This window comes from Saccostrea cucullata, unplaced genomic scaffold (genome assembly GCF_032062105.1).
Source record: "Saccostrea cucullata isolate Sc308-1 unplaced genomic scaffold, CSIRO_AGI_Scuc_v1 ctg3475, whole genome shotgun sequence".
Taxonomy (NCBI): domain Eukaryota; kingdom Metazoa; phylum Mollusca; class Bivalvia; order Ostreida; family Ostreidae; genus Saccostrea; species Saccostrea cuccullata.
The window spans coordinates 1-12,551 of NW_026939371.1; the positions used below are offsets into that span (position 1 = coordinate 1).

The 12,551-nt window shown below is 33.2% G+C and overlaps 1 protein-coding gene across 1 annotated transcript; it reads left to right on the plus strand.

Annotated features, from left to right (window-relative positions):
• Window positions 1–1,595: 1,595 nt before the first annotated feature.
• LOC134252963 (exodeoxyribonuclease-like) lies at window positions 1,596–8,366 on the plus strand. The gene is made up of 7 exons (XM_062735495.1): window positions 1,596–1,729; window positions 1,867–2,052; window positions 2,928–3,126; window positions 3,469–3,540; window positions 3,863–4,009; window positions 5,478–5,661; window positions 7,390–8,366. Exons 1-7 carry the CDS (start codon window positions 1,634–1,636, stop codon window positions 7,511–7,513), a joined length of 1,008 nt encoding a protein of 335 aa, XP_062591479.1. The 5' UTR covers window positions 1,596–1,633; the 3' UTR covers window positions 7,514–8,366.
• Window positions 8,367–12,551: the final 4,185 nt, after the last annotated feature.

A 12,551-nucleotide genomic window follows, 5' to 3' on the forward strand; every position in this document is an offset into this window, starting at 1 on the left:
AGTCTGTCTGTCCGTCTGTTGGTCCACTTAGTTTCCATTCATTTTCTTGACAACCATTGCACATACAAAAATTATGAAATTGGGTATCCAGATCTAGGTCAAGTTCTCTTTTGGGTACAATCATATCATTTTTGACAGAGTTATGCCCCTTGGACTTGGAAATTCCAATTTGGGGGAGGGGCATAAGTGTTTTGTTTTTTTTTAAATAAAACTTTTTAAGTTATGTTAAAATATTATAATTTGACTGGTTTAAAACCAATACACTGTATTACCGAAATTGAATCTCAGATGATATATTTCCTTTGAAATTAAATCTTATAAAGTATAAATACTTTAAAATGCAACTTACAAGATATACATGATATAATTAGATAGTTTTTAAAGAAGAATGAATGAAGAGCTATATATTATAAATTTTGCTGTATTTTTTAACCTTCACCAAGCAAGAAAGAGTAAGAATGGAGATTCAGAAAGGTAAGTAGATCTTGTAAATCAAATCCTAAAAACAGATCTAAAATTAACATAGCACATAATGTATTTTCCCAGAATACAGTAAAACTTGTTTAGTATGAACACAGATATTGCAAATTAATGGAAATATGTTATCTTGGATCCCCAGCTATATAAAGAATGAGTGCACTTAAGCTATGAGAGTTGGATCCCATGTTGCGAAATAAAATTCCAAAATTCATTTAATTTATGTTTTATAGGTATTAAACAATGTTTAAAATTTTGGTATATTATATTACATGAAAGTATTAAATAATGCCGAGCCATAGCTTTTGAGACGGGGCTAAGTTCTGTCTCATTTCTATTGTTATTCATATGCATACCAGTTTTCAACGACTTTGTTTACATAGCATTTGGCCATTTTTTTTTTGCACAGAATATGTATTTTAACTTAAACTTATACAATCCAAAGGACAATGTTGGCCAAGTTGCGGCTCATATATAATTTAAAAAAAATGTCCCCAAACTAGGGTCAATAGCTATAATTAACAGGTCACTGAGCAACACAATCATTGTTAAATTGGTGAGCCCTGATGAAAATTTATACATGCACATATTCAATGTAATTTGAAATATACACTGTACTATATTCTAAAATTTATTCGGACTGATAGAATATGCTTCGGACTGGTAGAACACATTAAGTCATCAGTCCGAATGACTGATAGAAATATTTGGTTTTCGGAAACTCTGAGAAGGGAGGGCATATTGCTTTGCTGCTGCCTGTTGGTCTGTCTGTTGGTCCACTTAGTTTCCATTCATTTTCATCGCAACCATTACACATACTGTACAGAAATTTTGAACTTTGGTATCCAGATTTATCAAATCAATATCTAGGTCAAGTTCTCTTTTGGGTACAATAACATCATTTTTGACAGAGTTATGCCCCTTGGACTTGGAAAAATTCCAATTTGGGGGAGGGGCTTAAATGTTTTTTTGTTTTTTTTTTAAATAAAACTTTTTAAGTTATGTTAAAATATTATAATTTGACTGGTTTGAAACCAAAATTAACGAAATTGAATCTTAGTTGATATATTTTCTTTGAAATTAAAATGCTTATTAAGTATAAATACTTCAAAGATGACAACTAACAAGATATAACTCAGATTGTTTTTAAAGAGGAATGAATGAAGAGCTATGTATAATGAATTTTGCTGTATTTTTTAAGCCTTCAGCAAGCAAGAAACAGAAAGTAGAGGCAGATGGAGATTCAGAAAAGGTAAGTAGATCTTGTAAATCAAATCCTGTAAAAATAGATCATGTAAATTAATATACCAGTAGCACACACTGTATTTTATCCTTGAATATTTGTATACTTTATGAGACATGATATTTATTAATACTTTAAACATGTAGAAAGTTCCAGCCAAAAAAGGAAAGAAAGCCCCCCTTCGTAAGGAGGATACAATTGAACCTTTACCTGAGGGGACCGACACCTCATTTCCCACCGAGGTCAACCCAGACGCCAAGACAAAGGATGGGAGGAAATTTACCCTGAAGATTGCCTCCTGGAATCTTAATGGCATTAGAGCCTGGTACGATGTGAGTAGTTTTGCTGTTTATTGCAGACTTGGTGAAATTTTTTCATCACTGTCAGACATTTGGTCTGACAAAGTCGAATGCTTTGTCGGACCAGTCAAACTTTTGTCAGACCAGATGCTTGTATGTTATTTTGATGCTGGTAAAATCATGAATAACAGCACCAAAATGTCCTTTATTATTTTCAATAGCCTTCAATCTAACAAGTGTCCTTTCTTGGGATAGAGAGTCCTTAACATAGACATAAATGACAAGATTTATGACCTTGCTATAACAAATTAACTTAGCTATCAACATGCTGCGTATGCAGCCATTTTTTCTGTGTTTGCGACCTTGAACTACGCATCCCGATCCCAACCTTTATTAAATGGCATTATGCTCAATTTTTTTCAAACTGTCAACTGGACTGACGTTTTCTTGAATGTTCTCGGTCCAGACAAATTCTTACTGGCTTTGCCGACAGGACCGACGGATTTCGACAAGTCTGTATTGGGGTATTTGCTGTGTATCTGGTTTGGAAACTTGAAGTACTATCTGCTTAATTAGCATCAGAAAATCTTTATTATGGTTTTTAAACTATGATGTGGAAGCAAATGTTCTGAGGGCATGTTTTAATATTTGAGAAATTCCCCATTATTCTGCTACATGTAGTTATATATCATGTTGATTATAAAAATACATTTTCATACTAAGACTTCATGTATAAACTTACATCCACAAATACAATAACCAACGATTAGAATCATCTCATAATTTATAATCAATTTAAAATTCACGAAAACAATATACAAGTACATGTATTTAACTTTTTGGAATAAAGATGTTTTTAAAGTTTTAATATTTATAGTAATATTTATACATGAAATTATATTTTTCAGAAAGACAAGATGTCCTACATGAATTCTGAGTCCCCCGACATTCTATGTGTCCAGGAAACCAAGTGTCAGGAGGATCAGTTACCCCCCGGGGTCATCGACAAAAAATACCACATTTACTGGTCCCCGGCGGAAAAAGCAGGGTACGCAGGGACGGGACTGTACAGCAAAAAGAAACCGATTAATGTCACATATGGGATAGGTTAGTGCTTGGGTTTGCATATCCTTAATATTCAAGGATGAACAAGAATGGTTATATTTGGATTCTCTGTTTTGATTATTAAAATAATTAATTTTAAAATTATAAAAATTCAGCAAAGTTGTTCTCTATTAAATCACTCGGAAGTTTGACAAAAGTTTAAACGGGGAATTCATTAATAAGAGGGTCTTATGGCTATAAAGTTTATTTTAAAAAGTTTTTTAAAAAATGTTTTTTGTACCGTAGCTTAAAATGAAAAATTTGTTACAGCTTTATGATTAAATTTTCCTGCACTGATTCAGTGATCCTCTGTATAATTATATTCTCCTACTTTAAATGATCCAGGTGTCGCCAAGCATGATGATGAGGGTCGAGTCATTACAGCTGAATATGAAGACTTCTTTATGGTCAATGCTTGTAAGTAATTCAGATGTAACTTTTTGTCATTCTGATAAATATTCATTTATAAGAATTAGAGATGTATTACTTTGACTTCTATTGTGCTATATATTTGCAAACCCAATGCATATTCCTAAGCTTTGCATTTTCTTTATGTTTTTTTCTCTGATGTACCAAAATTTACTTTTCAAAGTTAAATATATAAGAAGCTTTTGATAAAGATAGAATTTTTCTTTATGGAGAATTTGTTTTTTTAAATGTCTTTTTTTTTAACTTCAACTATTCAACCATGTGAAGTTAAAAAGATTTGAATACATTTTCAAATTCATTTGAATTTTAGATGTTCCAAATTCTGGTAAAGGACTGGTGCGGTTGAAGTACAGGACGGAGGAGTGGGACTGTGCCTTTACTGATTACCTGAAGAAACTGGACGCCAAGAAACCGGTCATCATGTGTGGGGACCTCAATGTGGCCCACACACCTGTAGGTAAGTCAGTTTGTTTTTTAACGTCCCTCTCAAGAATTTCTCTACCGATGGAGCCATTATAAAGGGCTTCAAATTTAGCCCTATACTTGGCTTTTAGGGCTACGGAGCAGTAAGAGGGCTTTTTCATGCAAGCACCAACTGCTATAGGGGACTTTCATTTTATACAGCCTTATCTGTAGGACCGGTCTCAATGTACCTCTGTTGGATTTGAACCTGCAACATTTCCTTAATAAGTCAGAAAAATAAAGAAAGAAGTAGCATTATCAGATTACAAAGTTAAGGGGTAGGTGTCTTACCTCTGATTTTCAACATTTATAACGGAGTTCAAAATTGCATGAAAATGGTTTTCTTATTCATTAGTGAGTTATATTTGCTGAAAATATGACTTAAAATTCTTCTCTGTGGAGAGCAGGATTTAGAAGTAGCTGCATGTCTGTAGCGTTATGGTTTTATGTATTTGTCTTTGACTATAACGCTACAGATCTTGTAATGCAAAAAAGGTGCAATTTACGGCGCAATATTTTCGTGCGCTTTTGGGGAGAATTTCTCCACTTTCAAGTATTGGTCAATCAACTACCTTTCACTGAAATTCACTCCCTAATTCTAGACACATTCTGTAGCCAATATGTATATTTTATACACCTCCCAACCCTTTATACTTGTCTCTACAGTGATAAACTCGATTGATTAAAATTATTTGTTTTATTGCTGAAAATTCACTTCTAGCGACTTTATTGCCTGAAGAGACAACTATTAATGGTTAAAAGGTTGATAAAATACACATATTGGCTACAGAATGTGTCTAGAATTAGGGAGTGAAAGGTAGTTGATTGACCAATGCCTGAAAGTGGAGAAATTCTCCCCAAAAGCACACAAAAAATATTGCGCTGTAAATTGCATCTTTTTTGCATTAAAGGATCTGTAGCGTTATGATCAAAGACAAATATATAAAACCATTATGCTACGGATCTGCAGCTAGATTTAGAAGGTAGCAGGAGTTATCTCTTCCTGTTTTACAAGAAGGTAACCGGAGTTATCTTTCCTTACTTTACATAAATGGATTATACTAAGAAATATTTTTCTAGAAAATTTTTGATTTTAATGTACTGTAAAAGCACAAATATTAGTGGGAGATTAAATTTCGTTGTTATCATTTATCAACAAAATTAAATCCCTCACAAAATTTTTTTATGACTATATATTGAATAGGGTTACTTTCAAAACAACAAAATTAAATGCCGACAAAACTTTTATCCCCATGAAAATTTTTGCTTCTACAGTATATTCTTTTGACAGGTGAAATTGAATTTAGGAAATTTGAAATTGACATTTTGTTTTACATTGTACTTTTGTTTTCCTCTCAGTTACTTATAGTAAAAAAACCCATATACATGTACAGTATATCCAAGATGCTGGAAAAATAAGATAATTGCATAAAGCTTTTAATGCATGATTTTCTTTATAACAGATTTAAAGAATCCTGCTACCAACAGAAATAAGACACCAGGTTACACTGACCAGGAGAGAGAGGGGTTCACTAAGCTCCTGGGGGAGGGGTTTGTGGACTCGTTCAGGGCGCTGTACCCTAACGCCCGCGACTGCTGGTCATTCTGGACCTACATGATGAATGCTCGGGCCAAGAACATTGGGTGGTAAGTCAGGAGAATTTAAACATATCATTGATTTAATGTAATAGAAATCATCAATCTATAAATACATATAAAAATTTAAATACTTAAAATGTCTTGGGACCCTGAATTAAAGGCAGTTTGTGTAAGATTTCATTTCACCAAAGAATTGATGAAAGGTAGGGCCACAATTAACAGTGATTTTTCTACAACTTTTAATAGGGGCCTGGGCCTTTTCAATTGGGAAAAATTGTAGACATTTGTGTCAAATTGGGAAAAACAATAAGATTGTAATTAACCTTCATATTGACAAGTAAAATAAAATAAAAAGTAAATGTTATATCATTTATTAAATTTATTTGCTACAAATTTTTTTCAACAAAATGGACACAGTTCTACATTTTTAATTTTCTTTCATTTTTGTTCTTTGATTGTCCTTTATTCCATTTTTTTTCCATAATGGTAGACATAATTGAAAAAAAAATCATTCGGGATTTCTCGCTATTGATCGCATTGAAGATGGAATAGTCTTGACATGATTTACAAACATATATTGTGGTGTTTCTCTGCAATGCTAGTATCTGCAGGATGAAGAAACAGTTTAATTTTCGTGAAATCAAGGATTGAAGCTTGTTGTAGAAGTACTAGTACTTGCAATTTACAAATAAAGCTTTGTTTAACCGATTCACATGCATTCTAACGATGTACTGATACACAAGTTTGACATCCACATAATCATTGTGTTTTTCCAAGTCTTGCAAACACACAAATAAACTGCTGTTTTTCGCTATTATTTTAAGCATCCAAACGACCAAAAACAAGTGCTTTTCATTTTAGATAAGTCATACATAAAAAAATCAATATAACCAAAACAATACGTTTTGATTTTGGGAAAAAAGCAGTTGAAAATTGGGGAAAAATCGGTAATTTTTGAGAGGGGAAAGGGCCGATATTTGGACCTAAATTGAGTGTAGAAAAATCACTGATTAAAATATTGTTTGTTTGGCATTTCTGGCATAGGTTTTTTTTCCCTTTGGATAGGTAAGTAGGGAATTTTCTTCCATTTCAGAGATGGCACATGTTCCTTATATTCTGCCATCAATTTCTGTTACATGTATACCAAGTTATGATAACTGCTTTTGTCAGCCATGCTTAAACGTGATACACAATTATTCAAATTCAACATTACACAGATACTTTTCGATAAAAACTGTTCAATCAGTCAAGCATTTACGCTATGTCCCAATTTTGTATATATTTTTCAAATGTACAAACACATAAATCCGGATGAATGTAACCAAATTAATAAATATTATGATCCTATCAGTTGCCCCTCAGTATGTCTGAGCTGTACATTAGATTTCTGTTTTACAGGCGACTGGATTACTTTGTGATCTCTGAGCTGTACATTAGATTTCTGTTTTACAGGCGACTGGACTACTTTGTGATCTCTGAGCTGTACATTAGATTTCTGTTTTACAGGCGACTGGACTACTTTGTGATCTCTGAGCTGTACATTAGATTTCTGTTTTACAGGCGACTGGATTACTTTGTGATCTCCGAGCTGTACATTAGATTTCTGTTTTACAGGCGACTGGACTACTTTGTGATCTCTGAGCTGTACATTAGATTTCTGTTTTACAGGCGACTGGATTACTTTGTGATCTCTGAGCTGTACATTAGATTTCTGTTTTACAGGCGACTGGACTACTTTGTGATCTCTGAGCTGTACATTAGATTTCTGTTTTACAGGCGACTGGATTACTTTGTGATCTCCGAGCGACTCCAGAAGGACCTGTGTGACAGTATTATACAACAGAAGGTCATGGGGAGTGACCACTGTCCAATCGTATTACTGATGGCGGGGCTCAAGTAGGGGGAGCCACAGAGATCCAGGAATAAAATAGATATGGATCATTGATGTAGGAAGAGATCTCCTGTGACTAACAGTCTTGTGAATTAGATGAGCAAGATATAGAACATATTGGTGATCTGGTAGTGTGGATTAGTGTCTTTATATCTATCTTAGATCTGCTTTTACACTCTTTTAGAGATTAGTGACACTTGTGAGGAGGTTGTACATAGTAGCCCCAACTATCTTTTAAATGATGGCCAAATATAGAATTATGGTTTTGTGTAGTACAAAATCATTGCCTGAAAAAATGGTTTATTTACAAGAATACACGTATATGTTTTCTGATGAAATAAATGTGAGCTATTGTTTTTTTTTTTACAAAGAAAAATTATGTCAGTTTGATATGATGAATTTTGAATTCCTAAACAAATTGATAAAAGAAAAAAAATATAAATTTTGATTTTGACACAAAATTTATTCAGCATGATGTTAGTGTTTATAACGATTTTTAACTCAAAATTTTGCAAGAAGTTGTTAAGAATTTTTTCTGAGTTTATACTAGACATGTTTAACATTAATAACAAGATAATTAAAAATATGTTTTTCACGAAAATAACCATTGCATGTTTGAAAAAAAAAAACAACAAGACATTCTTAACAGTACATATAGCACATTTGTGAAATTTAGGTCTGTGTTGTAGTAGATATTGTAAGTGAATGTACACAGTATGCATTTTTTTCCTGTAATTGCTGTGTTACACATATAGGATCGTTATTGATTAGTGATTTTAAAAAAAGTGTGTATAAATTAGTTGTATGTAATTTGTCATACAATGAACTGTTTTTGTTGTCTGTAAAGAGGGACATGAAAACCTTTTTTGAGTTGGCTCGCTTAGCGAGCTACTCCCTGTCGACATAGCCTTTTCAGAGCTGTAAAATTTTTCACACATTCATCAAGGTGATCCATACGCCAAATATAATAGTTCTAGCAAAAAATGCTTTGGTTTGAGTGATTGTGTAAACTTAAGAGGTAAAAACTGTATAAAATTTCATACTGTAACATTATTTATGCCTTCATGCTTTTAAAGAAATTTTTGACTAAATATCTGTACGATGTACAATTACTGATGTACAATTTCTGCGTATGAATATATGTTCAAGCATGTTAGGTAGATCTAATCTTCCCATCTGAAGTTTATTTATAATTGACCTAGAATACTCCCTAACACAAACACCTGCTGCTCTCATTAGCTGCAGCCAGTTGTGGTTGAAAATCTATTTTTAGAATCCAGATTTGCTGTGGGAATCTTTAACCTAATTATTCCATAACACTGACCACTTCAGCTACTGTGCTGAAATTCATTGACGTCGCGCACGATATTGGTGATACTTAACGTTACGCATATAACGTCACAAAAACGTTAAATGATGCAACATGTGCAACGTTATATTTTTACAATGTAACCTTTTGATTAATTTTTGTTCTTCCACCAAACAATCCTGTTTAATATTTAAAAAAAATAAGAAAGGGGGATATTTGTTCACATTGTACCATTACAAGTAAATTTGTACATATTTACAATTAATTTATGAGATTAAAAAACAAATACTTTCAATTTTGTCTACATGATGCAAAGAAATTGGCACCCAGGAAAAAAATTCAACACACAAAAGTCTGAAATCGTACTCCGGGCTTTTTGTGATTTGGATATTTTACATGCTAGGAAATCCAATAACAGAAAATAATATCTATACCATAAAAATATAAATACTTTTTAGCTGCAGGTGTATGCTAGTTTGACCAATATGGCCATGGAGCGCCATTAGAAAATAAGTTACTGTACACCATCATGTAAAATGGTAGGGAAAGTCCTATTTATGACGGAAAGTTATTTATTCTTTGCCCTTATACCCCGCACTCTACAAGCTTAAGGTTAATATGTTGTTCTATAATGCACACATAGACAATTTTGTAACTTTAAAAGATTTTAATATATATCTCACATGCCTTTATTGCACAGGAATCTTTAGATATTCAATGAGACTGTGTAATAAGACCACATATTTTGTTTCAAGAAGTTTTACAACATAGTACATGTACATTTATATTAATATCACCCTAATAATTATGGGTACATTTAAATTGTTCGTTGAGAAACAAGTCGATCAGTGCCCGAAAAAAACTTCTGTAATTCATTAATTTTTTCTCAAACAATAACATTTTAAAATCGCTAATGGAAGAATGTTTAATAATAACTGCTTGAAGTTTTATTTCGTACTATAAACTTAAAATTTTCACGTATGTTCATTTTTTTTTTGAGAATGGCGATTTTACAATCGCCTAATAGTATACGTCTAAGTACTAGTATATGCATGCATTACGATCCAAGCTTAAGTGGTTACTTTGAGTAAAAAAAATAAATTTTGTCTTCGGCAAACATATTGTTTGAAATCAAGTCTCGCCTACTTTGATTGATTATCCCCCTGTCGCAACGACAGGCACGTAACAACAGGGGGCAAGTGGCCTGGGGGGGGGGGGGGGGGGCTGCCATCCCTACTTCTTTTCCCAACAATACATATACTATAGAAAATGTTCATTGAAAGGTTGCCCCCACCCCCAACTTTTAGTGATGTAAGAAAATTGTAGTTGAAAAATCGGTACTGAAAAAATTGGCATTGAAAAAAGTTGGCCTCTTTTTCAGGTAAGAAACTTATTTTCTCTCTCTGGTTGCCCCCCCCCCCCCCCCCACACTTTCAAAAACGATGCTACGTGGCTGCAACGGTGTACGTAGGTGAAGGTATGTATGTGTGTTTGTGAGTTAAGTCGCTCGAAACACAAATGAAATAATTTGCATCGGTATCAATGATGAATGCAACCTTGACTTATAAATATGCTCTTCTCAATGGGAGGTAGAAATAAGTAAAGATAGAAGCCTTATGTACGATACAAGTGCCTGTGCTCTCAACTCTTGTATCAACCTTGCTTGTGAAAGTACTTTGATAGTGCTCTGTTTTATACTTTATTTTAGCTTTTTATCTTCCTTGCCGACTTATCCAATTTCTATATTTTAATATCTTGACTAAGTGTTTCATATTCATATTATATCATTGAACTGGTATAGATTTAAAACGGGCTACAAATGAACTTGATTTTAAACTTTCCATGCACATCCACTAATAAAATATGTTTTTCTAGAATGACTCGAATATGGGCAGTATATATTTCTTCAATAAAACAAATATTTAATTAAAAGCAATGTTGCTATCATATCATTTCATTTCACATATTTGACCTTTATTAAAAATTTGCGGATTCAGGGATTTGAAAACGGTTTTTCTATTAAAATATCTTCTAAAGATTATGATGTCTAGGTGTCATCCAATGAGATAACTACATAGCAAAAGGTAATATATCAAAACATGTTCAATATTTGTGAAAAAAGGTTAACGGTATTTAAGGTACGTGTATTGATTGTATAGATGTTTTGGGTTTCATTGAAAAAAATATTTTAGTATAACTCCAATTTTAGCAAGATGCAAATTTCACGATTTCCCCATAAAAAGATGGTTTTTATTTTAGCGAAAGATAATTTTAGCTAGGCCTATTTCATGGGCGTTGGAAGCAAATTGAAAAGAGGAGGGGGGTGGGCTAATCCAACAGAAAAGGTAAATCTCAAATTTCATGATCAATGCCGACATAATGTCTATTTTTGCAAAACATGGGGGGGGGGGGGTAAGCCCCTTTCCTTGATCTTCGGTTCAGACGCCTATGTATGTTTAAATGTTCACTTAAGAAGCTACGGCAATTTGAAAAACACGCAACTGATTGTTAGAAGTATTCAATTTTTACCAATCTCAGCACCTTCTTTAATTATGCCAAAATGAAATCGCTAAAAATTCCACTCATGTGGGTATATCCAAGATCCAAGTAGTAGTTTTACAAACCGATGCATGCACCATTCAGCGGTGTCGTAAGCGTCTTTGCTCGAGAAGGGGGGGAGGGGGGGTCTTCTCTATAGTCAATAATTTGAATAAAATTGAGGGGGAGGTTTGAATGTACTTCAATAAAAATTGCTGGAAGTGAGAGCTGCATGAATTGAAAAATATTCCATGCGGTTTCAGAATATTATCCTGAATGAAAGGAGGGGAGTCAGTCCTATATCTTTAAAGGTTGCACGATACCGATATACACGAAAAAAAAAAACGTCCGGAGAAAACATTACAAGCATTGGTAAGTGCACATAAAGACAAGATATGGGGTAGTACAATTATTTTAATTCATGTTAAAATACAGAAGCACAAAGTATACCTTTATGGTACAATTATTTCCAAAAATATGTGGCAGTAGTTTGATTAAAATTTCAAGATTTCTGACAGTGAAGTGCAGATAAACTGATCAGAATGAGCCCTCGACTATCGCTCGACAAATGACCAGTTATTCGACTACAAGGCTATCCGAGTAAAATTGATATCTCTATTACTTAAACAATATGTGAACTTGATGCTAGTTTTACCTCTTATGATATTAATTACTACATGTAAAGAATGGAGTATATGGTATTTGTGGACGCTGAAAAGACTGCAATATAGCTTTTCGTATTCACAAAAGTAGCGCCTATTTTAATTTTAAAAGACTCTCACATTAAACATATCTTTCTACTGCTTAGATGTAAAATACTTAGTATATAAATGTATTTTTTCATTTGGTTCTTTAAAGTGCCTGTCCTTTTCAGATTTGGCATTGAATCAGGACTCGGGATAAATGTAACTATAATGTCTAGTCTGTGCTACATGTACAACACTTTACTTATACATGTATTTTATGTTGTTTGTTTCAGTTTTCGAAACATACATGTTGGCCCTTTATGTCACTATGCTGGAGCCCGATTTAATTTGAAATTATTTTTCTCAGAAAAGAATGTTAAAGATCCAGGTTAAATTTGTTTCATAATATTGTTTTAGAATTAACAAAGGTGAGCCAGGGAACGAGGCAAATCTTTATTAGTAGCCTACTGCACATGTATGTTACATCACGTCACGGCGCGTCAAGCGAACCTGG

Excerpts from the sequence above, each read along its gene's own strand:
- LOC134252963 (XM_062735495.1), top strand. The coding sequence starts at position 1,634 with ATGAATGAAGAGCTATGTATAATGAATTTTGCTGTATTTTTTAAGCCT. Across the intron at positions 3,127-3,468 it reads TAATGTCACATATGGGATAG|GTGTCGCCAAGCATGATGAT; the intron begins GTTAGTGCTTGG and ends TAAATGATCCAG. Across the intron at positions 4,010-5,477 it reads TGTGGCCCACACACCTGTAG|ATTTAAAGAATCCTGCTACC; the intron begins GTAAGTCAGTTT and ends TCTTTATAACAG.